The sequence below is a fragment of the Stegodyphus dumicola genome, chromosome 6 (assembly GCF_044657685.1).
Source record: "Stegodyphus dumicola isolate Sdum_Otavi_A_Nest chromosome 6, ASM4465768v1".
Classification (NCBI taxonomy): Eukaryota; Metazoa; Arthropoda; class Arachnida; order Araneae; family Eresidae; genus Stegodyphus; species Stegodyphus dumicola.
This window is the reverse complement of record NC_140773.1, coordinates 62,644,070-62,670,587: the sequence shown is the minus strand read 5'-3', so window position 1 is coordinate 62,670,587 and position 26,518 is coordinate 62,644,070. Positions and strand designations below refer to the sequence as shown.

Below are 26,518 nucleotides of genomic sequence, written 5' to 3'. Positions count from 1 at the left end.
TTTTGAAAACTTTTTATTCTGGAATTTTATTGCTAGTTTTGAAGAAGGAGCTTTTAGGAATCTCAAAACTACAGCTTGGAGTTTGAGTAAGTTGATTTTTTTTCAATCCCCCTGCTCGCTCTATTCCTTTAACTTTTTACTGATATTTCACTAACCGGTCTTGATCCAAATGCTTGTTTGATTCTTTCTGCTCTTTGTTCTGTCATTACTAAATGCTCTTGAATCATCCATCGTTCCGGAACTTTTTCATCAAAATTATTGGTAGTGAGCAGTGAGTCATAAAAAATAACTGACTCATTTCAGTGAGCAAATGGTTCTGATTGGATCACATAAAATTTTGTGTCAAAATACCTATGTTAGAATAATGCTATGTATAAATCTAATATATATCCTAAGTCACGCTTTCGAGACATTAAAAATGCAATTTGAATTTTCTCAATCGGCCCACTAAAACGGGATATAAAGAACTGCCCCCCCTTCTGTCTCTCTCTCTTTTTTTTTCCCCCGCAGTGTACCTCTGACAGGTTTGCCCTGTATTATGGAGGACAAATTTTATGAAATTCAAATAAACCAAGTGCATTTTCATAGAATTTTTTTCAATGTCAGTCGCATTGACAGGCATCTGGTGATACAATCAAACTAAATCTAATGTTGTAAATACTCTTTTCTATAAAATAATAGGGCCCACCAGCGGCCGAGCGGTAAAGTCGCTGAACACTGGTAGTTCGGGCTGAGGTTCGAATCCCGTGAACGGGCTGGTTGTATGGGCGTTTTCGTGGTTTTCTCCAAGTGTAACGTGTATGCAAGCTAGCTCCCCTTAGAAAATCCTCCACGAAGACATCCCTCCCCTTAGGCAGATAACCCTAGTATACTTTGCCGTAATTAAATAAACCAAACCCATATAATAATTGGGTACAGTCTTGGATATGGGGGAGAGGATAGCGGTTCGGAACAGTGATGGCATTCAATCGAGGATAATTGCTGCGTGGACACCATGCGCCATTTTGTTTTAATCATATGAAGAAGGCTAGCCCGAACACTCTTTGACAGACGCATGATACCCTGTGCCAAGAGATAATAATTCTTGACAAGCAGCCATAAGGAATTCGGGCAATAGCCTATGCGATTTAGAAAATACCGAAGGCTTCTTCGTCCAATAGTGGTGAAAGACATTACGATTCCCTCACTCTTTGCGTATATACAAAGTATTAGCAAGTTTTAAATATTCAGTCAAAATTTTACCAAACTTTAAAGAACCCAGAAAAACACTTAAAAAGTACTGCAACCAGGCACAATTTAGGCAAACTTTCCTGTGAAGACAACAATCAATTATATTATTTTAGTATTAATAAATTAACTTGACTGAGACTTGGCGATTATGAAAGACCAAGCGAACTTCTGCCATAAATTCACATTATATCGATTACCAAAGATTGGGCTTTTGGTTCCATTTGCAGCATAAAGAACCAAACCCTCATTCACAGCAGATGGTTTGGTGAGGTTAACCAGAAGGATGGAAATGGCTGCTCCCGCGTCAATTAAAAATTTCAATTTAGATGAAAAGTTGACCAAAAGAATGCGATTTACATGAAAATCGCAAGTTGTGGTCCAAAAATGAGATTGTGGAACTAGTTTGCCTGATTGCGGAAAGAGCATGGGAGAGTAAATTTTTTTAGCATCAAAGCCAAAATTCATATGATAAGAGCATTGATTGTTTGCCAGTTCTTTATAGTGTTCCCTGGAACAACTCCTATTGCACTCTTTATGATTTTTGAATTTAATATCTCTTGAGCGGCTTTGATGAGGCATAACTGCGACCAATTCGCTCACCAGCTAGATGAGCTGTGTAATTTGTGCTTCAAGCAGTAAATTTTGAGATGGCTGTGCACTGCATTGATTTGAGACATGGCCAGATCGTGAATTTTGTCTACCACAAGAGCTAACTGTGACAGCCCGTCACTCAGTGCTCTTACGATGCTGTTGTGAACTAGTAGGAAGACGTGCGAGCCAGAGAGATTTGAGAAGTGCTCCCCCTTCGGTATTGCCCATAAGATTACGTCTATATGGAAGTAAATGAGATGGACATGAATCGCCATCACATCCATCTTAGTTGCAAGTTCTACGCTTTGCAACTAAGCATGTATCCTTTATTCTTCACTGTCAGAATGAGATTAGATACAACAGTTTTTTAAAATTTCATATGGCTTATGATCACAGAGATTAACAATATCACTTATGGACATTAGGATATCGGCATCAACTGCTACAACTTAATTTTGTGGTTTTACAAGTAATTTTAGCCAAGAAATCTGTGCGTCTAATCTAAGAAACTGTAGCATTGGATTGTTTTTTCGGAAAGGCGGTGGTTTATGAGCGACCTGGTTGCGACCAAATGCGACCTGGTTTTTTGCGACATGGTTTTCGCTAATCCTTTAGCTCTGATTGGTGAGGGGCATGATGAAATATAAATACAAAAGAAATACAGATAATACAACAAAAATAAATACATGAAACAAAATTCAATCTAACCATTTAAAAAATAATATACAATGTTGCCCTACACACGCGTATACAATGAGTGAAAGCAGAGCTCCCTTGAGAGAGAAATTGCAGGTAACAAGTCATAATATTTTGCATCTTTTGAAATAATTAATTTAAAATACATGTAAGTAAAAATGTAGAAATGGTACAATAAATTCGAAAGCATTTGCTTACCGACCACAACAAGTGAGAAAAATATGCTCAGACAGCTCAAGCACATGACGTTGTAGTAAAGTCCATTCAAATTTCTTGCACAAGTGCATTTGAAACAGTACGTTTCGTTTCACACAAATGCCTTCCCCCCCCCACACACACGTGTGGTGAGCAGTGATCGAAATAACAAAACTATTTAGCAATCTTGCTTTTAAGCAAGAACATATTTAGCAGGATTTAGTTTTAACCCATATTTTTTCAGTCTATCAAAAATTAAACAAAGGTGGTGTTCATCCGCTGAAATCGCAAGTGGATCATTGATGTAGGGAATACCTAAACCAGAAAGTACTTGATGAATAAATGTTTGACCTGCATTTCGGGAACCAACCGGCATTTAAAGAAATTCAAATAATCCAAATAGGGTTGTCACAGCTGTTTTACGCATGTAAACTGGATTAACAGAAATTTGATGGCACGCCCTAGCCAAATCGAGTGTTGAACAAATATTTTTTGCAAAAAATATCTGTGTACAATCTTGAATATGCGGTACAGGATACCGATCAGGAATAGTCACAACATTCAGGCGGCGATAATCACTACAAGGGTGCCAGCATCATTAGGTTTATGGACCATGTGAAGAGGGCTGGCCCAAGGGCTTTTGGACAGCCTTGCTGCTCGGAATAAATCTGGTGATAAACGATGTGAACACAAGAGGACTTTAAGTCTCAATACAATGGAAAAGTGTTGAATTCTTATTATTGTTGGTTACATAAGAAGGATAAGTTCGAGATACTCAACTAGTAATCTACCAATTTTTAGAACATATGGGGTATAGATATGCCGGAATCAAAAGAATTCCCAAACAATTTACCACATGATTCAAAGTAAGGCGTTTAGTGCAAATGTGGGAATTTTAGTTCCATTGGCAGCAAAGAAAACCAAATTTTAGGAAGACTTAGAACACAGAGCATAGTCTTTTGGTAATACCGACACATCAGCACCAGTATCAATTAAACATTTTATTTTTGAAGAACAGTCAGCCAAGAGTATAGTATTCACCTGCTTTTTGCAATTTTGGCGAAAGGAACATGGATACTGATATTTTCTTGCCTGTTCCCCAAAATTTACATGATAAAAGCAAAGCTTGTTTATTCCCTCTTTATAACGGTTAGTACGTTCACGTGACCTGCTACGCCAGTACGAATGCCGAAAATTACGCTTATGACTGCAAGAATTGCTTCCCAATGTAGAGGTTAACTTATTTATTTGTTTAATCAGCTCTGTCACCTAGAATTCAAACGAGCAGTAGCAGATTCACTTTGCTCAGGTGTCACAATAGCCGCATTCACATAACAATAAGATATAAGCTCAGTAATCTTATTAGAAACCATAGCCAATATACTCAAATCCTCTTCACCAACAGTAGCTAAAATAGACTGTGTGCCATTAGGAAGCCTTGCAAGCCACAACAACCTTAGGAAGGGGTTCACCTACGGCATCACCTGTCAAAGCGCACATATGAGTAAATAACTGAGAAGGGTTTTGTCACCAAGCTCTAAACTTTCCAAGAGAATACGAAATTTGCTCTCGGAATGCACTGAAATCAATCTTTGTTTTAGGGCACCATATTTTCCAGTAGCGGGGGACGTTTTAAAATGATATCGCTAACAGAATTAAGTATATCAGAAACTACAGCAGAAATGACATGATTAAATTTTGTTAAATCAGAAGTTATGCTGGAAAGGGAAAACTGCGATTCCAAAGCAAAAAAAAAACATAGGTTTGGTTTCCAAAAAGGTGGTAATTTTACCAAAGCATACGAAACATGTGTAGCTGCAGCATTCTCAACCACAATGTCATCAGAATTTTCATTACTCGACATTACCAACTTTTTACTATAAAGTACTTCTCCCACCTTCCTAGCGTACCTTCGTGGTGTAGTGGTTCTGCACGCTGGGCCGGTATTCCAGAGGTCAGTGGTTTGATTCCCGGCGAAGGTGTTTGCTAATTTTTCATCTTGCTTGCTTCCAAACAATACCTCATGTCTCTACACTACAACTAAGTATTACAAATATTAATCCGTCCGAGTCACCAAATGTGGTAACTGTTTATGCCACAATACTCCAAGCTTGTCAGAAGGGTCATTAAAGGAAGGTAGAAGACTTTCGTAGAGCATAAAATTATTTAAAATTAAAAGATAAAATACGAATCTAAATACATGGTGATTAGCCGACGCCAAATGTCGACTACGCACATGCAGAAAAGTGAAATATAAGTGCAACAGAATCGCTCTGTGAAAAGTTCAAGTCTTTATACTCATATTATAGCGAGTGTGCATGAGTGCTGCGCAGCAAACATGGATACCGCATGCAAATACGGACAATAAGACTTAGACTAGACCTGTGTTTAATGCTTCGTCTAAGGAAAAGGGAACTCTCAGTTTCAGTGATTGCGTTGAGAAGGGATTTAATTTAACAGAATTAATTCCTTCCGTGATAACGAGGTTTCACTTGCGTAAATTTGGCATAACAGCTGATATACGCAAAAGCGTATATAATAAAGAGTTTTGATATAAAGCATTTTTGCAAGTAAGACTCTATAAAAAAGGTAGAGATTTCCTCCAATTTCTATGGAACTATGAAGAGGGAAGCTGAAACCATATCGTCATTACAGAGCTGTGTTTTGGTGTTTCATGTAATTCGTTCTTGCTTGGGTCAACCATTCGATACCATTTAACCTGAAGATATTATCAGGCAACTGATGCTCAACTGATGCTATCCAACAACTGTTGATGATTATTATAATTGCTAAGGAAAATATTCATTCCTTTTTTTTTTTTTAACATAATCTTTAGAAAGCAGTGTTTTTCAGCCTTTTTTTATGTTGATTATTTTAGCAATGCAAATTTAAGTCTGCATTTTAACTGAAAAAATAGTTGTTAATTTTTTAAATTATAGTACTCAATCATCTGGAGGACTTGTAGATCATTTGAGCGAGTTATAAGGCATCCGTAACTATTTCTTTGCTGTTGTTATTTGCAATATCCTCTGGATGCACATGGATGCTTATAATGGACGATGCATGCTTGATGCTTCACTTATGAGTCCTCACTACTGCGCTATATCAGGCACACCACTAAAATGTACTAGGTCATAAAAAATATTCGTTACACTGAGAGAAGTAATTATGCAAAATAAATAAATCAGTAGTCATCTTCACAATATAACAACTTTTATATTTAACAACAACAAATTACACAGATGCATATCTTACGAGCAAGCATGAGTGAGACTACAGTATATTACTAACTAATATCTTGGACCTTGGATTATTACTTTGCAGCTGGTTCGGAACTTTTTAGAGTTTTAACTAATAGTTCAAACTTTGCCCTAAGTCCATTCACTTATTTTTTTTTTTTTTTTAAATAAAGGTACACTGCACCAACATCTGGAGGTGAGAATCAAGCAGTGACACAGTTAAGAGAAGTCATGTTGATGTTCTCAGAGATAGCAATCATATTTTCAAAAGAGCATTTCATTTCTTTCAACTAGCATTTCCTTTTGATAGTAAATTCTTTCTGCCTACACTTATTCCTTCTAATTACAACAACTGTTTCTGTCTGTGTATATCTTTCAGGGTCTAAGTAATGAATTCAATTAAGTTTTTATGAGAACACGAAGTAATGTGACTTTATTGTCCAATCCTGAGAGTCTGTTGCAGTTGTTGACAATTGGCTGTCGTTTGATCTCTTGGTAGATAATGTTTATGATAAGGAGTTTTACATGGAAAATATACTTGAATAATGACTGCCCAATAAACCTGCTTGGCTAGGTGTCCACAGTCCGCTTTGTTAGGCAATACAGTAAACACACTTGTAATACAATTAATGAAGTAGAATAAAGTATAAAATTGGCAATGTCCACCCCTCTTTACCAGGGAAGAAAACCTTTGAACCTACACTGACAGGTATGTAAGTATGTAATATACATAAATGTAAAAATTTATGAAGATTACTATTTATATTACCACCAAAATGGATTATGGTGGATGGAACATGGTCATTTAACTACACTCTCTACCATTAAGACACAATAACACGCCGAATAAATACTAAATTTGCGGTTTTGCAGCTGAAGATGGTGGTTCGGTAAAACCATCGAAACTAGTCCTGTGAAAACTTTGTAAATATAACGCTGATTTTTGTTGTTTGATTTCTGAATTAGTACACTCTCTACCGTTGAATCGTAGTTTATTATTTCTTTTGTGGCTTCGTGAGGCAAATCTTTCATATTTTCGAAAAAGTTGTGTGTTGATATTAGAATTTGATTATGGATGAGTTGAATGTTCAAATCAGAGTGAGCCTATGTGTTCTTACATACCACAAGGCATTTACTACTGCAAATAATATTTTGTTTTGTAGCACATCAATCTGAAGTATTTCAGGTTTGTTTGCTGCTAAAAGCGTACAGTAGAGTCACAAGTAAAGTGTTAAGTAGAATAGACCTAGTGAAACCTATATCACTTTCTTTACTTTGATGTTGAGTTTTGATTTCCGACCTATTAAAGTACAATGAATGTTGCATTGACATTATTTATGATGTTCATGATGTGATCTTCGAATATGAGTGTTTTATCAACATACACTTCCAAATACCTATAGGAATTTGCAACTGGAACAACTTTTTTCAGTTTTGATTTCTGTATGAACTTTGCATGCATCTATCATACCTTCTACACAGTACGACACAGCACTTTGAAGCATTTAGATTAATTTTCCATAGTTTACATCACTTGGCTATTATATTAACACAAAGCTGTAAGTTGTGGACTCCATTTTGCAGACTTCTTGACTCAGTTAGAATGAGAGCATCATCAGCATACTTGAGAATTTTGGAATTAAATGAATATGAAGATCGTTAATGAAAATATTAAATAATTTCGGGCTGAGGACTGAGTCCTGTGGCACGCTCTTTAAATTATCCTTTTAGAAGAGAGTGAATCCCCGCAGCATACTTGAAAAGCTTTTCTGTTAAGATATCAGATCATTAATTTGATGAAACTAGTTATGAAATTTTAAAGCTTGTGTATGAGGCCCGTATGTTGTACTCGGTTGAATGCTTTTTCAAAATTGAGGTAGGATGCAGCTAACCCATTCTTTTCATGAAAGGCTCGATCTTATTAATATCGATAATTCTTATGTTATGATATGCTAATCTTATTAATATATTTAATAACATTTAAAATTTGATGCATTGTACTATGACCACTGCAGAATCTAAACTGGAAGCTATCTACTAAATCAGGGTTTGTACACATTTCTGCACATGGAAATTAAGTACTTTTAAGGACAATTAATGAAAAAAAAATTAATTAAATGAAAATTATTATCTATGCCTGAACTTCACTTTTGTAATACCATCCTAAAAATAAAATAGACCCGTAAGTAGGATGCATTATTATTAAACATGACTTAATTAACATAATTATTATTAAGTCTGAGAATAAAATATATGAAATTTATCAAGGAGCATTATATATTTTACACTTATAAGAACTGAACATATTTGAAAGGAGATAAGTGACATTTTATTTATGTTTTACTAACAGTTAGTTTTATGTTGATTTTAATTTATATCTCATTTTGTCACATACTCAGAGCTTTAATAAATAGTAAACAGATTTTATGTCAAGTGGCATAGGTTAAATGAGAAGTAAAATCATAATCAGCATGATTCACAACAGAAGACTGGCTGTTGTCACTGCTGCTGCTTACCTAGAGAGAGACCTGCTGATCAGAACGAACCTGAAAGACCTGATGTAGGCACAGTTGGCAAGTTCTGAAAGTTAGCTGGGCTCTGTCTGACGCCGTTAGTGTCGTAGCTTCATGTAGATTTCAGGGGGCTGTGACTCTGTTAATATACTTTAAGGTTCTAATAAGCTACTAAAGCACCAGAGGTAATAAGTTGTTTTGCATTATTTTAAGTCTCACTAGATGCGAAGAATAAGTCTTACCATGAATTTTTACATTTTTGTGTTTTATCTTGTAACTATGGTAAGGGTTAATGAAAGGCAATAACTCGCTTTAATATGCAGATATAAATTTTAAGGGCAAGCAGTTAGTTATAAGTAATTAAATTAGGTATAAAATAACCTTAGTCATTATGGATTTACATGGCCACTATTAAATTTTATTTATTTTTTAACAATATTTGTTAAAAAAGGCCCTATTAAAATCCCAATCTAATAAAATTTCACAGTTTAACTCTTTCGCATCGAGAGACGACCAGATCTGTTTTCATCAAACATCGAAAACGCCCGTGTTTACGAATTTGTCTTGGAATAGTTTTCCTTTCCCCCTGCCTGGTAAATAGCTACAGCATTAACAATAACCTACTTAAGTAAAATGACTGCTTCTCTTTTGGGGGTTTTTCAGCGGTTTCATCCATCGTGTGCAGTTTTACTTTAGGGCCGGATTGCACTTGCGAACGTTTAATAGCTTTCCGTATGTCTCCTTTAGTTGCTTCAAAAGAATAATTGACATGTTTCTTAACAACTCGCGAAACCAATGAGCCATACACTAATGTGGAGGGGGAAAGCACTAGGTAGAAAATAAACGAGGCGTTGGGGTGGTTTGCTGTTGCCTGAATGAATGGGCGTTATGGGCGACTTCGATGCGAAAGAGTTAAAATACATGTAATTTATGATATTGATTCTTAAACGATATTCGGATAATTACACAATAATAGCTACAAAACATTTATGTTTTGTAGCTTTTAATGTGTAGCAACAATATTCAAAAAAATATTTATGCGTTGTTTTAATTTGAAGCCTTCCCAGACATTTTGGCAAATTTATATCGATTTCCTTCTCTTTCAGCACCTTTTCTAACAATTAGAAATTTGTCTCAATACACAAAATGTTCTCACTAGTTTCTGCGTGTTTTATCTCCTAACTTGTCAACCTGTCCACAATGTACTAATGATCTGGTAAAAGTTAAATAGTCCAAAACACATCAACAGATGTGAAGCAAATTATCGCTATGTCTGAAAGTAACTACAAAGTCCGACAAAGGTTTAAATAAGACTCTTATTTAAAAAGAACTTAAAAAACAAAGGCATGTGCTTATGCTAACAAAATCAATTACAGCTCGTAGTGAAGTAATGAAACAAGAAGAGTCAAATTCAAACTAAAATTATGGATTAGTGATCAAAGACTATATAATTTCATTTCATTTTAGGCTGCCTCGATAACTCTATCATCATAACAAACTAAAATGTTGGCAACTTTAATCCAAGACGAATAATTACAAATTGTCAGAGCTGGCAAAAACTAATGCAGAGAGCAAGTGGAGGTCAGAAACACACTCTTGTCTTACACTCCAAAAATCTCAGTTTAAAAACTGTCTAAGTGAAGTTTTTTTTCTTCCAAGTTTCCTTTTCATTTTAGAATTTCTGATATTCTAAATAAACTAAATGCATTTAGAACGTATAGAAAAAGCTGCTAATTTTATTTCTTTAGTAATATGAACATTCAGAAGAAATATGAAATATATATGGTAAGCTTCGGTTAGAGAGCTGATGTGGCTTAGTTTTTAGAATATGATGACACACTGAGCAATAAAGTCTAGAAATAGCAAAACTTTTACAATTTAGAACAAGCATTGGAAGTAGAATTTAGAAAGGCACCAGGCAGCAGAATTTAAGATCCACAGAAACTGCATCAGATGGGAAAATGGCCTAGTGCCAGCCCTGTGTATGATGCATTAAGACGTATTAGTTGAATCTTTTAAATTGTCAGTTTTCAATATCTTTATTAATAAAAGAATTCCTTTCTATATTTTCTGCCTGTCCATATGATAAGTTTAGAAGCATTTTTGATATTTTCCATGTTTGTGTCTAGTGAAAAGTAGAGAAAGTAAAGGGAAGATAAAAATGTTAAGAAAAAGATTCTAGTATCAGAAGAAAAACATTCAACTATAATGTTTTCATTGTTCTTCTAGACATTCTCCAAAAAGTAAGAAATCACGTGTTAATACTATGGAGACATTTTTCATTTTGTCACATCGTTTTTTTCATCATGGATCTATAAATCTTGCCTTCATATCTTTCTAAACTTTTAAAGCTGCAATGCCTAAAATCCTTAAAAAAAAAAAAAAAAAAAAAAAAAAAAAAAAAAAAAATGTACCCCTATCATTTCTGTAACAGCATTAAGCCAGAAATATGTTGAAAAAAAAATCGGAGGAAAAAAGTGTAAAATTAATTTTATAGAGAAAAACAGGGCTTAATTTCTAAAATTAGATGTGCTGGAGCGCCGTGAAACACCATCAGGAAAGAGGCACAAAAATTTATAAATAAAAATGGCTAATAAAATCGCTAATAATTAAAAAATTAAATATTAATTATTAAAATAATTCAATAATTAATGCTTAAAGAAATCAAATAGTTTAAATAAAAATTTAAAATATGAAGAGATAAATTAAAATTTAATAAGCAATTTTTAATATAATTTTATTACTAAAAATAAAATTTTCAATATCAAATTTCAGCTGATCTTTGGAATATGGTAACTGGTAGTTTGGCGACATTTTGGAGGCGATAAAGGTTACTATTTAGGACTTTGGTAATAATGTGAGAAGTACTCAGTTCCGATTACGCATCATTTTGTGTGAGAGAAATGAGAGATCATGAGATATGTCATGTGACATTAATGGACGAATTACAGTTCTTTAATCGGAAAAGGGGGGGAATTTGGAAAACTCTAGTACTATATTATTTTGTATTAAGCTTCATTGTGTGTTGTGTGAAATATTGGAAGTGTGCGTGCCACGTAATGAAGATTCTGAAGATTAGGTAAGTTAGTATTTTTAATCATTTGAGGATATTATTTTTATGCATTGTTCTAAATGTAAGGAGTAAATAAATTAATATGGTATTATTGGAAAATTGTTATTAGCAATGATTTAGTTTAAAGTAATTAGGATTGTAATCTAATTTTTATTAATTTAATGTATGTGCTTATTTATATTTTAAGTAGTAATTTTTAATTTGATTATATTTTAATTTAATGATCGTGATTTTGTGAGTTATATGTTTGTAGTATTTTGGAATACGTTTGAGTAGAATACGTTGAGTATTTTCATGCATTTTCGTGAAATTTTTCTAATTTATGAGAAAAAAGCAGTGTACATGGATATAGTGAAGAGTGTGCGCAATGCCATTTTTGTGCAATTCTGGGATGTTTTTTTAAGTAAAAATAAGTCGACGTGTACATGGTTTAGTGATATTTTAATTAAATGATAGTTATTTTGTGAATTTTATGTTTGTAGGAATTTGGTATACGTTTCAGTTGAAGTAAACATGCATGGAAGTAATTTAAATATTTGACACTAAGTATTTGTAACCATTTGTAATGTTTGCGGTATGAATTCGTAGGTGACGTTTATAATAGATAATTTAGAGGTAAAAGTTTTTGGATATTTTATTTATTTTATATGTGGAAATGTTCATCTTTGGAAAGGGTATATACTTTTTGCAATCAGGTAATTTCATACATGCTCTTTTTACCGGATCTAAAGATTCACAAAATTTTCATGCATTTTTGTGAAATTTGTGTAATTTATGAGAAAAAAGCAGTGTACATGGATATAGTGAAGAGTGTGCTCAATGCCATTTTTGTGCAATTCTGGGATGTTTTTTTAAGTAAAAATAAGTCGACGTGTACATGGTTTAGTGATATTTTAATTAAATGATAGTTATTTTGTGAATTTTATGTTTGTAGGAATTTGGTATATGTTTCAGTTGAAGTAAACGTGCATGGAAATAATTTAAATATTTGACACTAAGTATTTGTAACCATTTGTAATGTTTGCGGTATGAATTCATTGGTGACGTTTATAATATAATAGATAATTGAGAGGTAAAAGTTTTTGGATATTTTATTTATTTTATACGTGGAAATGTTCATCCTTGGAAAGGGTATATACTTTTTCGCGATCAGGTAATTTCATATATGTGCTTTTTACCGAGTTTAAAGATTCACAGAAATTTTGCATTTTCGTGCAAATTTTTGTAATTTATGAGAAAATAGCAGTGTAGATGGATAAAGTTAAGAGTGTGTGCAATGCCATTTTTGTGCAATTTTGGGATTTTTTTTAACTAAAAATAAGTCGACATGTAAATGGTTTATGTGTATGTGCTATTCTGAAAAACGCGCATGGAATTTGCGATTGTGCACTTTTTCCCAATTCTGCAGTTAATATTTGTCATGATTAAGCAGTTTTGTTACATAAAATTTCTAGCATAAGTGTAATTCGGCTAGAAGATTGTTGGAAAAAGTGTTCAGTAAATAAAAAGAAAAGAAACATGTCTTTACTTTGTGAAGACAAAATGGCAGCGAAAAAAAAAAATAGAGGGTTGCTGTAACAGAGTTGGTCGCCAAATTTTCACCAAAAAATCGCCAAGTTACCATAATCTAAAGATCAACCCAAGTTTCTACTGAAATTTTGTTCAGGTACAAAAGAAAAAAGAAGTATCACAGCTTTCTTATTTAGGGGTCTGGGTAGAATTATGATTGATCCCCAAAACTAAGAAGTACTGGAGCAGGGCTCGGGTGCAGTTAAAGCTCTGGAGAAAACTGATGTATATTTTGAAAATTCGGAATATTTTGAGACAATTACATGTGGGAAACTCTTACCATGAAAATATTAAAAATACTTTTTTAATTAGTTACATAGCTAGTTTGCTTTTGATAAGAACTGTTTGGTAAATGGTGCTTTATAGCATTGTACCTTGCTTATTTTCCACATATAATAAATGGCGGAAATGGAACTTTATAATATCACAGCAAAAAATAAAAATGATTTATTTTAATCTTATCTCATAAATATAATTCAAAAATATTACCATTATTTAAATGAAATTTATTAATGTTACAATGTTTTAAAAAAAACTGTCGAGAAAGTCCTAGATCTCGGAATTAAAAATTTTCTATAGAAACGGATCTTAAAATCGCCAAATTAAGAAAGGTTTAATTAAAGAATTCACGTCCCCAAAAGCGAAAAGTTGTTCAAGAGCTCTTCATTAAAAAAAAAAATGAAATAATTTTGAAATGCTTATGTTTCATTTTTTGCTCAGAAACTCGAGTTCCGATTATGAAAGTTCCGATTATTTTTTCCAATTATGAAAAGTTTGCACTTGTGTTTTCCTGCAGCATTTGCACATGCTAGTCTGTAGCATTATTTGCCATTTTTTGGAATCTTTGAGCCTTTTCTGTAGAGGTTGCTAAGGTATTTCAGGGTACATATTGCCAGAAAAGACCAGTTTTATCAACATCGTAAATTTGCCTTGGAGATAATGTTTCACTATTAGTGAGTTCAATGAATTCATCTGCAAATAGTTAAACAACTTCAGTATCAGCTGAAGCTTTTTCACCTGAAATTTTTAATTGCTTTATACCACAGTGACTTTAAAATATGGTTAACCAATCTGTCGTATATGTGCACTCAGTTTTTAAGTTCATTTCTTGATGAAATATTTTGTCTCGAGCCATTAGTATTAGACTTGTCAATGGCATGCCCTTGCTGAGTCTCTGTCTGACCATTCCCTCATAACTTTGTCAAGATAGTCACTTTTAGCATAGCGGATAATTTTTCTGTTACTCATTGCGAGTGAAGTGTTGGAATCCAAAAAAAAAATTCATAAAGATCACTTTTTGTTATATCATATACAGTTGACCTTTCAATGCCATAACAATAGGGGTGCTTCCTTCTTATGAAAAGAAGGAAAGGAGTTTAGGCAAAATTGCCCATTACTCTTCCGCCATGTGATCATTTAAATCAAGGGATTTAAATGGTAACTCCCGTAAAGGGTAAGTAATAAATAGATAAGATCTCAAACTGACACCAAATCTATAGTATCAGCAAAAGATCCCATCTCTACGTTCAAGGTGTCGGCTGGATCGTGAAAACTTCCCTATTGGATGGAAAACCGATTCAATCCCTCCCAAACCACCAAACGCAAATTCTTGACCAAACAAGAGTGCGATGGAGAGTCAAATAAATAAATAAATAAATAAGGAGGGCAGAGGTGCATTCTCAAGCCAAATGGCCAGGTAGTGTATAAAGATTTGATATCTGTTTTCAAATTATATTCCAAAACACAGCTATGAGAGGGAAATCCCTGCATAGTTTCTTTTCAAAAAAAAAAAAAAAAAAAAAGAACTCATAGGGCGTCTCAATGCTTGTTTCTTGTGGTTTCATATTCACCTTACCTGTAGGTGTTTAGTATACATCAGAAACCCTATTATGCCAGAGAGCCCTTTGTATAAAAGGGCTTGATCAAAGGTAATATAGGGAAACCCAAGGAATTTGTTTCTAGGGACAGAAAACACCAGACATCGTCCCAGAAAGTGAAAAGGTGTTTCCTCTTCTTCTCCACAAGCTGGGCAGAGAGGAGATTCGACAAGACCACATTTGTGGAGATGCTTAGCTAGATAAGCATGTCCAGTAACAATTTGAATTACCTCGCGTAAGTTAGTTCTACTGAGGTGTATGAGTTTACCTGAAAAGTTAAGTGTACTGAGCACCAATTTAGAATGAGCACAGTCTGGTAGTTTAGACCATATATCATCATGTTTGTTCTTTATCCAGGTTCTTACTTCTTTTTTAACCGTTTGATATGAAACTGGGTAAAATGGTTCTGGGCCAGACATGGGTAGTTGCGAAGCATCTTTAGCTACTTTATCAGCTAGTTCATTTCCAGCAAAATCACAATGACCTGGGACACAGACTAAATTAATGGTATTATGGGCCTAAGCCAGAGAATTGAGATCTTGAGTACAGTTCAAAACACAGTTTTGTAACTTGACACGATTAGCCAGGGCAAGGATGGCTGATTGGCTGTCAGAGAGAATATATATATACTTATCAACTGTATTTTTAGCTAAGAGCTCCCTGGCAACCAAATTGATCGCCAGAACCTCAGCTTGGAAAACAGTTGTTAATTTACCAAGGTATAGATGAAATCTAATGAAATCTTCTTCAGATCCCTTGGTCCTTATAATAGCTCCAGCTCCAGTGAAGTTGGATTTTGATCCATCTGTGTAACATTCAATTGATCCTGTTGGAATTAGGTCAATTAGAGATTCTATCTCATTCCTTTTTGGTATATGAGTTGAGAATAGTTTATCTGGAACTATTGTTTTAGTAATTGCATCTTTGGGCATATAGATTATAGGGATCTCATTGCCCAAGTCCAGACATATGTCAATGTGGCTTTTCAGGTGGCTTTTATGACCAAAACCTGTCCTTTGGCACCATGTGCCATTTTTATTCAATCTATACATGGCTTTAATTGCTTCTCCGCTCAAGAATAATTTCAAGGGTGGAATTTGCAGTAAAAATTCTAATGCAGCAGTAGGGGTACTATTTAAAGCCCCACTAATGCTTAGGCAAGCAAGTCTTTGCACCTTTTGTAAAATGTTTAAATACGTGCTTTTGTTAATAACATTAATCCAGACCACGCATCCGTAAGAAAGCATTGGCAGGACTATGGCAGTATAAATCCATAGAGTAGATTTTGGGTTAAGGCCCCATTGTTTACCAACGATTCGCCTACAAAGTACTAGAACATTTGTGGCCGTTTGTGCCTTTTCTTTTATATGGGTGATCCATGTAAGTTTTTCAATGCCATACTCCTTGCATAATTTTGAGACGGATATACCTATATCCAGTTTTTGCAGCAATTCCACTTTTTATTTAATAGATATCGAAACTTGCTTTCGCTTTGCAGATCCTGTTGCAGCTTCAGAGTTTGAAACTCTTTTCGACATAATCGAAAGTTCAAACTTTAGTTTTCATAAAATTGCTGTAATTATAACAGCCTGCAAAAAATAATATGCTGGTTCAAATCAGAAAGTTAAGGAACAGCGCAATCTGCTATATTAACTGAAATTCTTTGGAATCAGTAAAGTATAACAGTGTCCGCTATACATTATTGGCTATGTAGCATGAGAGTGGTGACGAAAGACAAAATGTTCCATTAAATTTTGTCTTCCTTCAATCGTGCACTGAGATAATTAAATCTGAATTATATTAATTTAGTTATTTATTATACTTATGTCACCATACTAGCTATGGCGTCAGATTGGAGTTTATGTGAATAAAAAATCAGTTATTCTTAATTCAAATAGCACTAAATGTAACCTTTTGGCTTATGAGTATCATTAACAAAATCTATGTTTAGCATATGGAACGAAATTTTTGTTAAATTTTTCCTTGTCAACACATCTAGCGCATTTAACTTAAATCTGCAATCATACCCACGTGTAATGTCACAACATAAAAGGTTTCCATACTCTTTGTTATTCATTCACTAATATTAAAAAAAAAAAAAAATTGTTTAGTCATTGCTGCATGAGTCATTACTCAAGTTGTCATGTGTTGATAAACATACAGTGATGAAAGCAAAATGTAAGAAATAATGATTCGCCAGGTTGGCGTCAGGGATATAAAACATTAGTAGTTGTAAAATCAATGATGTTTCTATGTAGAAGAATGTTTCAGTTTGAGATGTATGCCAAGCAGATACGCAGCTATGAAGCCAAATTATTGGTCACACAAATTTAGCTAAAATGATTGTTTTTCAATAACAAGGTATTTTATTTAGTGCCGAAGTGAAATTAAGAAGCGGGATTCTCCACAGGTTTTCTTACGGGGAAAATATAAAATGCGCATGCGTAAATCATAAAAGAAAAATTTTTGTTGCCAGCTTTAAGGTCCGGATTTTAGATCATTCCCGATATTGGGCGTCCAGATCTTGGATTTTATACTGTATTCCCTGATTATAAATCTTTAAAATAATTCTTTAATGTTGAATGTTTCCTTTGCTTGGCGATAAATTTATTCCATTCAGAATAATCCCCTTTTACTTCCTTTGGTTTAATTCCTTTGGTTAATTTTACTTCATTGGTCCTTTGGTTTGGTCAAAATAGCTTTGAATTAATATGCGTGAAAGTGAGGTTGTCGAAAGTGAGGTACTTTACTCAAGTATAATAAAATATTTTTACTACTTAATTTGGCTACATTAACTCGAGATTTCTAAAAAACCATTAACTTTGTTGAAATGCTACATTCAAAATACATTCTTTATAGTACTTTACTTAATTTGGCTATAATATCTTGAGATTTCTAAAAATTCATTAACTTAACTACTTAATTCATCTCTTTAATTTCACTAATTGAATTTAAGTTCGACTACAATTTTAGCCTTATCTAAAATTGCCAGTTTGAAATCATCATTCTTACTTGAGTAAAAGACAAAACACCTTCGCATTTATCAATTATTGTTAATTGAACGAGGGTTGTTTGTTCCCCTTGAAAAGTCAACCTATTTCCGATCAATGACAATAATTACTTGGTTTATTAATTTTCATATTAAAAGTTTGCATTTCTATTCTTCATGATTTAAATTCATGTTCCTTTAAAAATATTATTTTCGGGATTAAATTTCATACTTCTGGATTACTTCATTTAGATACATTCTACTAAATTTATATTAAGAGATAATATAATCAATCTTACTTTAGTATCTAAATTATTGTCTTACTTTGCAGCTATTGCACAAGTATCAAAAAATTTATTTCAATTTCAATGAATTTCAGTTCGGTTAAGGTTTTTATGCCTTTAGTTAATCTGTGTGCAATAGTTGTACATTTATCAAAAATTAAAAAGTTGTTTAAGTGGTACTAAGCCTGATGAACAGGCCATTTGTTTACATCTGAAACTTTGAATAGTGAATTAATTCAGTTTGTTCATCAACTTAAGTGCCTTTTTGCCGAATGGGACTGAAAGTAGGGCCGAAAGTAGGACTGAAAGTAAACTTTCAGTTTTGTGAGCAAAAAACTCTGTCTTCCTGCCTGCTGGCCGAACTGCTTGTTTTTGCATAGAAACTATAATTTTAATTTCATATTTTTTTAAACTGTATTTGGTGTTTTATGTTTTCCTGTATTTTACAATTTTTAATGAAGATGCTTTGAGTTTTTATGTATTTTGCCTTGTCACAAAGTGAGAACTGAATTATATGAATAAGAACTATAATGAAATTCGAGAAAATAAGTTTAAATGAAATGCAGAAAAAATGTGTATAATTTAACAGGTTGTATAAGGAAATCATGAGATGTCCACATCAGATTTTTTGTTTAGTCTCTCATCATCCTACCTTGCAAATGAGCTATAAAAAAGATTCATATTAGACAGTTTACAGTATGGTCAGCTCTTTCAACCTCGGATTGTTTCTGTTTTTTGCATATCTGGTTTCATCTCCCAGGAGATTGCAGATAAGACATATATTCTCCTCTTCAAATATCTAATCCTACACATCTGATGCAAATTAACTATTGAAAATTAAATTTATCTTTCAGTGCAAAAAGAGATTCCACCCACGAACACAGACAGCTGTTTGGTTATTTATAACAAATGGGAATAGTTGCTAATGTTGCATGGATGACATCACCAAATGTAGAACTTAAAATAATTTTACCCTTATTTTTGATTTCTAAATAAAAAATTAATGCAGTGTTCAAAATTGTTATTTCCAAGCCCAATTCTTTTATTGCTTTTATTTGCTTCTTTGCAAGTTAATAGTAGTCTTTTGCAAGGGGTATAAATTAAGTTTTTCATCAGAAACTCACATTTTTGTAAATGCTTAGAATTTACATTAGTAACAATTACATTGTTTTTCAGTTTACTTGAAGGGCTAACTTTCAGTTTTACTTGCACATTATCATTTTCCTTGTTGGACCTATCAAATTTATTCTGCTTATTCGGATAATTTTTAACTGAATGGAAACTGCTGCTATAGAATGTACACACACTTCTATACACAAACATATTCTTGCAGTTTAAGTCAGTGTTTTTGTTCATTTACTATTGAATCTTTGCTCAAGATATAATTTACATATTCACAGCTTAATATAATATGAAACAACAATATTTTGTAATAATACTTAAAATAGAAGATTAATGAAAAAGTTAGCAATTTATGTTACCTTTAAATAAAAATCTTTGGGGGGAGGAAGAATACAGCTAGTATATCCAACTGAACAAATTCTTAATTGTTTAAAAAAATAATAATAAGTGGTCTTCATTTTATCAATAGAAGATACTCACTACTCATGAAGCATACAAATATACACACTAGCAGAAGCAAATCTATGCCAATAACAACAAACCGTAATTAAAGATTTACAATAGAAAATGCAGAAAACATTTTTTGTCATTTAACATTTCATTTTGTCATAAAGATCACTTACCTCAAGAGATTTTTCGTACAGCCAATGTGTCAACAATGAAATAGCATCACTTGGAACAACTGCCCAAATTGCAGCAATAATTACAATAGAAAATAAATCTAATAAATGTGTGAAGCTCACATTTTCTGCCTACATAATGAATGAAAACACCATGATTAATATATTATTAGAAAGCTAAGAAAATATAAATACGAGAATACATAAATGTAAAAAAGCACATTTTATTTCATTGCAGGTACTTCCAACTTACAATAATGCATTGCTTGTAAATGAACTGCATATTTTTAATAATACTTTCATACATTTCAGTCACAATAAATTTTACTGGTATTTATAAAATTAATATAAATATTAAAAGATGTTTCTAATGCCATACATTACACATCTCTAGCATAGAATTTCTCTAATACTCTACATACCTCCGTTATCTGCATCAAAAATAAAGCTCAATGATGGCAATATTTAGATTGGAATTGTGTACAATTGAAAACATTTTTTAAAATTTTCTATAATTAAAAGAAAAAAAATTAATTTATGGCAAAGTCCAAATTAATTATTCATAGTTTAATGTTTAGAAGAGATTCATCAGGGGGTAATTATTTCAAACATTAATCAAGAACAATTAAGGAGTTGTGAAAATGTGTTTTGTCCTTCTTCACTATTTGAGAGTACAAAAATAAAATTTAAAATAAAAATATATATACACAACAATATTTATTACAAAACGTTTTACATTCCATTCTCCAAGAATATACCCCAACCTGAATTCAGACCTTGAAAAGAACTAAAAGAAATAATGCATTATTGCATTAAAATAAAATAAAACAAAAGCTCTAGATCTAATTAACCAGTTCGCCGTCCTGGAAAACGTAAACATTTCGTACCATTTCTCTCCTTCAAAGATAATTTTTTTGTGTCCAAAAATATCTTCAGAATATTTTCCCCCCTTCACCAGCTGTGAAGATCTATTTAGAAGTTCTATTCAAATCAACTTGACTGCGTACTTGCCACACTCAAGGTTGCTGAATAAGGACCGCCTAATGAGGACAGTAAAACACAAAGACTGGTGTATCATTTAGATCAGATATTTTTCGCTTTGACCTCACTTATTGAACCCAACTTCAAATCTATTACAAGGTAAATGCAATTTAAATATCAAGTAAAAGCTTTGTTCATTAAAGTAAATATAAGTTCATTAGCTAGTATTGCCTAAATACCTATTTGAAATATCCTTAATTTTGTTTTATTATTTTCTTGATGCTCTGTAACAAAATAATGATAGAATTATTTTCATATATTTTTATATATTTAATAAAAAATCTTCCTTTAGCTTAGATATTTAAGGTTCTTATTTAAAATTGCAATTATTTAATTTAGAGTTTTTTTTTTTTTTTTTTTTTAAGCTTATCGTACTTTTCCTACAGCAAAGAAAGTTTGAATTCTATGAAGTACCAATTTCAATCTTTTACAAGGTAGTAACCGTTTGTAGCTGTTCTTGTTGAATAGATTAATAAAGAAGTGACAATTCTTTGTTTAAATTGGACTGAAAATTCACAGTTATTCATAATAAAAATTAATTTTAAAATTGTAATTTTTGCAACTATCTTTATAATTTCATTAATATTTCCTTTTTCTTATTTTAGTCTCATAAAAGTAAATGGCTTCAAGAATTGTATCTTCCAAGACTATCCGCATAAAAACCACTCAGTGTCCTTAAAATTAGATTAGGCGAACTTAAATACTTATCTAAATTTATTTTTTAAAGTTTTGGTATATGTATGTTAAAAATATGAAGCACTCACATTATAGCTTGTGTATTTTAAATGATATAATAATATATAAAATCGAATTTTCCATTTATATTTATAAAATTGTATTTTATATTAAAATTGTATCTATGTATTTAGAATTTAAATACATTAAATTTTTGAATACTAAATTTTAACTGTTAATATAAGTCTGTAATAATAAATAAAGGGAATCACATATAACAAATTATAAATTGTAAAATACCAGAACTTTATTTTTATTTACATATTTCTATATGACTTTACAATAAAGGCATACCTAGTTCTACTTAAAGAAATTAAAATTAGTAAATATATATTATAAGGTTTATTTATGAAATGTGATTGCTAATTAATTTTAAGATTTCTACAATGTAAATGAAAATTTTATAAAATTTTTTTATCAGTATTTTTTGCAAATGAAGATATGTCAGTCATTTCTACCACTTGTTAGTATATAATTCTGTCTGGCAGACTGAAAATGGAGACATCTATTCTCAAACAATAAAAGCATAAAAGCACATATTGTCAAAAATATTTTGTGCAAAATATAATTATACATTTAGGAAGAAACTTTAAAAAAATTAAAAAAAAAAAAAAAAAAAAAAGAAGAAGAAGAAGAGCAATACAAATTCATATACATTTTTTTAAAATTCTCCAAGACTTTTAATGCTGTAGCTTTCTCAATTAATGAGATTTTAAAAAATATGTAAAAGTATCGATTGAAAAGTAAAATATTAATTAATAATTCAAATTTTGAAAAATGAATTTCGAAAATTTAAATTCAACAATACCATTCATAATTGGTGCAACATAGTCATAATGAAATTTAAAGTGAATAATTTTTCCATCTGTGGAGGTAAGGTAATAAAATAAAATGCATGTACAGTCAAAAGTCGTTAATCCGGACTCGTCGGGACTTTGGCGATTCTGGATTGTCGATTTTTCCGGATTATAGATCATCAGTTTAAATCTGGTAAGATGGCATGCAGAAATTATAAAATTAAAAATATGAAATCGGAATTTATGAAATAAAAAACAATTATGATCTAAAGGGTATCAAAATTTACAAAAAAAAAAAAAAAAAAAAGCTTAATATTTATTTGTTTACTTTATTAAACATTTCTTTCAATGTAAGTTGTTTAAGTTGCTTCGTTTTTTATGTGATAATACTTTCTCTTTAATTCTACAAACAGACATAATTTCTTGTTCAGTTACAAAGTTCCGCTGTTCAAGGTCCTATAATTGCTGTGTCGAGAATACCGACTAATTTGTCAATCGAAATTTTTTCGTTTTCAATAACTTCTGTGTCACTTTCTTCGCTATCGGAAGCAAATTATAATGACGAGGAATTTGATTTAAATCATATCAAAGACGGAGTACATCAAGATGAAATACTACATTTAGTAAGGAATTATAAGCCAAATAAAATAAAAACATCTGCCCTGAAGATAAGGATAGTGCTGACAGATCAACTTCCAGTTCATTGCACGCCGCGATGTTTCCCCCACCCACCCACATACACGCAGAGCAGCGTGAAATTGATAAACAGATTTCGGAATGGTTAGATAACAAAGGATATGCCTTTATCCATTTTTTGCAGCAATTCCACTTTTTGTTTAATGGACTTCGAAACATACTTTCGCTTTGTAGATCCTTTACATATTAGTAAATATATATCAGAAATTCTATTTGACATAATCGAAAGTTCAAGCTTACTTTTATAAAATTACTCTAACAGTCTGCAAAAAATAATAAGCCGGATCCAATTCAAAGATTAAGGAACAATGCAATCTGCAACATTAACTGAATTAGATAATTTTAGCTTAGCTTATACCATCCATTATACATTAAACGCGCATTCGTAAACGTATTTTGCGCATGCGCACACGCATATTCGCAGCCGTAAAGGTCAATCTGACGCACGCGCAGAAAGTTTGTAGCTTTGAGGTCCGGATTACAGATCATTTCGGATTATGGGTGTCCGAATCAACGACTTTTGACTGTATTTGGTATAACATTTCAATGCAATTCATAGTTCAGAGAATAAGGAATTTATTGTGGATCTCACAAGATGTGTTGAGGGGGGTATCCACTCCAAGAAAGTGATCCCCCATCCTTTACTTTCCTGATACATCCCTGCTGTCATCCTAATGCAACACCGCTGAGGAAATAAGTGGAACAAATAACCCATCAATCACCTCTTTTCATTTTTGACTCATTCTGGGGGGTTTGAAACACACGCTGTGTCTAATGTGTCTCGGGGGTCCCGGTCCAGCCCACATTCCACCTCAACGAGAGTATGCTGTTACTAATGGATGAAGATGCATGTTCGGTGAACGAGTCTTTGTCGGGGCAAATGGTGAGCTGGTTAATATCATGTCAAATTTTACAGTGAATTGTACAAAAGGCTAAAAATAGTGCTAACAGATTTATTTAGAACATTCTCATTTTCTCAAAGTAAGAATGTTGGCCATTTTTCCAAAAAGTATGCTAGTACACACACATGCTATTTTTTGCAAATAAAATTTAATAGAATTTAAAAAAAAAACATGCTAGTTAATTAATCTAATTCTGAAGGTTAAAAAATGTGAAATCAATAGAAGAAATATGTATATATATGTAATATATTCAGGAGCAGGAATTTGGATGGCGTAGAAGTGTTGATCCATAATCACTAGGGAATTGGAGGCGAAGGCAGATTAAATCTTCAGTTTTATTTGCAGCAACATGTTATGGCTACACATAAGTCGACACATTAAATTTGCCTGTTTCAAAGGGCTTACATTTGTGATAACATTGTAGCAAGAAAGCAGCAGCAGACAGACAGCAGTGTAGCTAGGCCAAAGCGTGGAAAGCAAATGTGTAATGTTTAGAATGAAATCTCAAGTCAGACTGAGTTAGTTTTGGTTCTCAAAGCATTTTGATATGACAGTTAATATTGCTGTAAAATTACTGTTGGCTGGTTGAGTTTTAGTTCCATTTACATCATCATAATTACGTAAGAATTGCAGAGAGGGGTTACTATTTTTAGAATTGAGAAGGGAAATTTACGTTGCTAATTTAATCTTTTACATATTCTTTATTTTTCTTACACACACACACACACACATATATATTGGGCTGCCACTCAAAGAGGAGAATGAAATTCCCCGACTTTTTCTGACTTTAAGAAAATTCCAATCTATCCTCATAGTGCACTGTGCTGAGAGGCAAATTAATTATGGTACCACTTGAAAACACAAAAATTTGCCAATTACATATGACTTTATATATATTGTCACAAATTTTGTATTTAGGAATGTAATTTTAGTAGAATTATAATTAAAGTTGTTGTAATATAGTGCGAGAGAAATTTTAAGAAAAAGCTATGCGGGAAAAGAAACAATACAGCGACACATGCATTTGAAACTGAATAAGTGTACTTGACCACTATGTTAGCTGTAACCATAATTCCAACCTCATATTGCTTTCCAGTAATTTTGAGAAGCAGAAAATACTAGAAATATTTAGTGGCCAGTTGAAAACTATTTAAGGCCGAAGAGAGAGCATCTGCTCTCGGTTGCTTAGTTAGCTGCTGTTGCTATTGTGAGTTCAGTGTGAAATCGGATTAGCTTTCTCTTTAGATGAGCTTTGCAATTGCATTGTATTTAATGCTCTTAGCAGTTTGAAGTGTAAGTACTGATTATACAGTATAATACTGTGAACACTCGTACAAATATTTCTGTGGAACATTCCAGAGTTCTGAAATATTTCTTTTCATAAAAATAAGTTTTTATTAACCTAAATCAGAATTGTACATTCAATCTATTACAAACCCATAAGCATGCATTAATACCAATATATCAATATATATATATATATAATCCCCAAAGCATTACTATAACTGTAATAGTTGCTTTCTATAGTGATTGATATTAGAAAATGATATTAGAATCTGCCTAATCTGGATTAAAAAATGTCTTCTGAGGTAGATATTTTTCAGCTAAACGAAAGAAAGAAATCTATTTAGTAATATTTTAAAAGAAATTCAGGTATTTTATATTTATTTAGCAGCATACTTACGCAAAAAATATGTGAATTAAATTTCGTGATGGTATAATACTCCTAGAATTAGTTTCAGGAGTATGCAGTAGAAAATCGCATGAAATTTGAAAGTACAATGAACTAATAATAAATAAATTTAAAAGGAAGACGCTACATTAATTGATATGTATAACATTGAAATAAAGTTAATTGCTTAAAAATTAAAAATTGAATTAAAATAATAAACGAATATTTTAGCGAAAATATAGTTATATTGAATGGTTAGCCTAGATGACTGATTACTATTTTCTTTATTTTACTGCAAAATGACAAATATGGGATTTATTAGAAAGAAAAAAATTAAATGATTTTGTAAAATCCTAGTACATGGCAAATTTTGAAAAATGTCGCTAACACCAAAATGGCCTGTTTACTGCTCATCATAGTGTCGCCAAATCTTGTGTGCACCATATACTAGGATTACACCGATTTTGTTTTATACAATAATGGGAAGGCATTTTCCTTTGGTCAACATACACTGCATATGCACATGCGAGTCTCTTGATTCTTGAGGTTACTAGAAGCCGAAATTACTGAAAACTTGTTTTGCCTTTCTAAAAGACAATCTGATTGCAGCTGTGAAAATTGGCTCTATGCCAACTGCCTGAATGATGCTAACGTGATACATAATTTGCCAAGAAAGT

The 26,518-nt window shown here is 32.3% G+C and overlaps 1 protein-coding gene across 4 annotated transcripts in view; it reads right to left on the bottom strand.

Annotated features, from left to right (window-relative positions):
- Window positions 1-26,518, bottom strand: part of LOC118182538 (metalloendopeptidase OMA1, mitochondrial-like) — an 84,198-nt gene that overhangs the window by 14,956 nt on the left and 42,724 nt on the right. For all 4 annotated transcript variants that reach the window (XM_085818404.1, XM_085818405.1, XM_085818406.1 and 1 more), the window contains exon 6: window positions 20,002-20,130. In XM_085818404.1, the coding sequence (XP_085674530.1) occupies window positions 20,002-20,130 (129 nt within the window). The remainder of the gene's footprint in view (window positions 1-20,001; window positions 20,131-26,518) is intronic.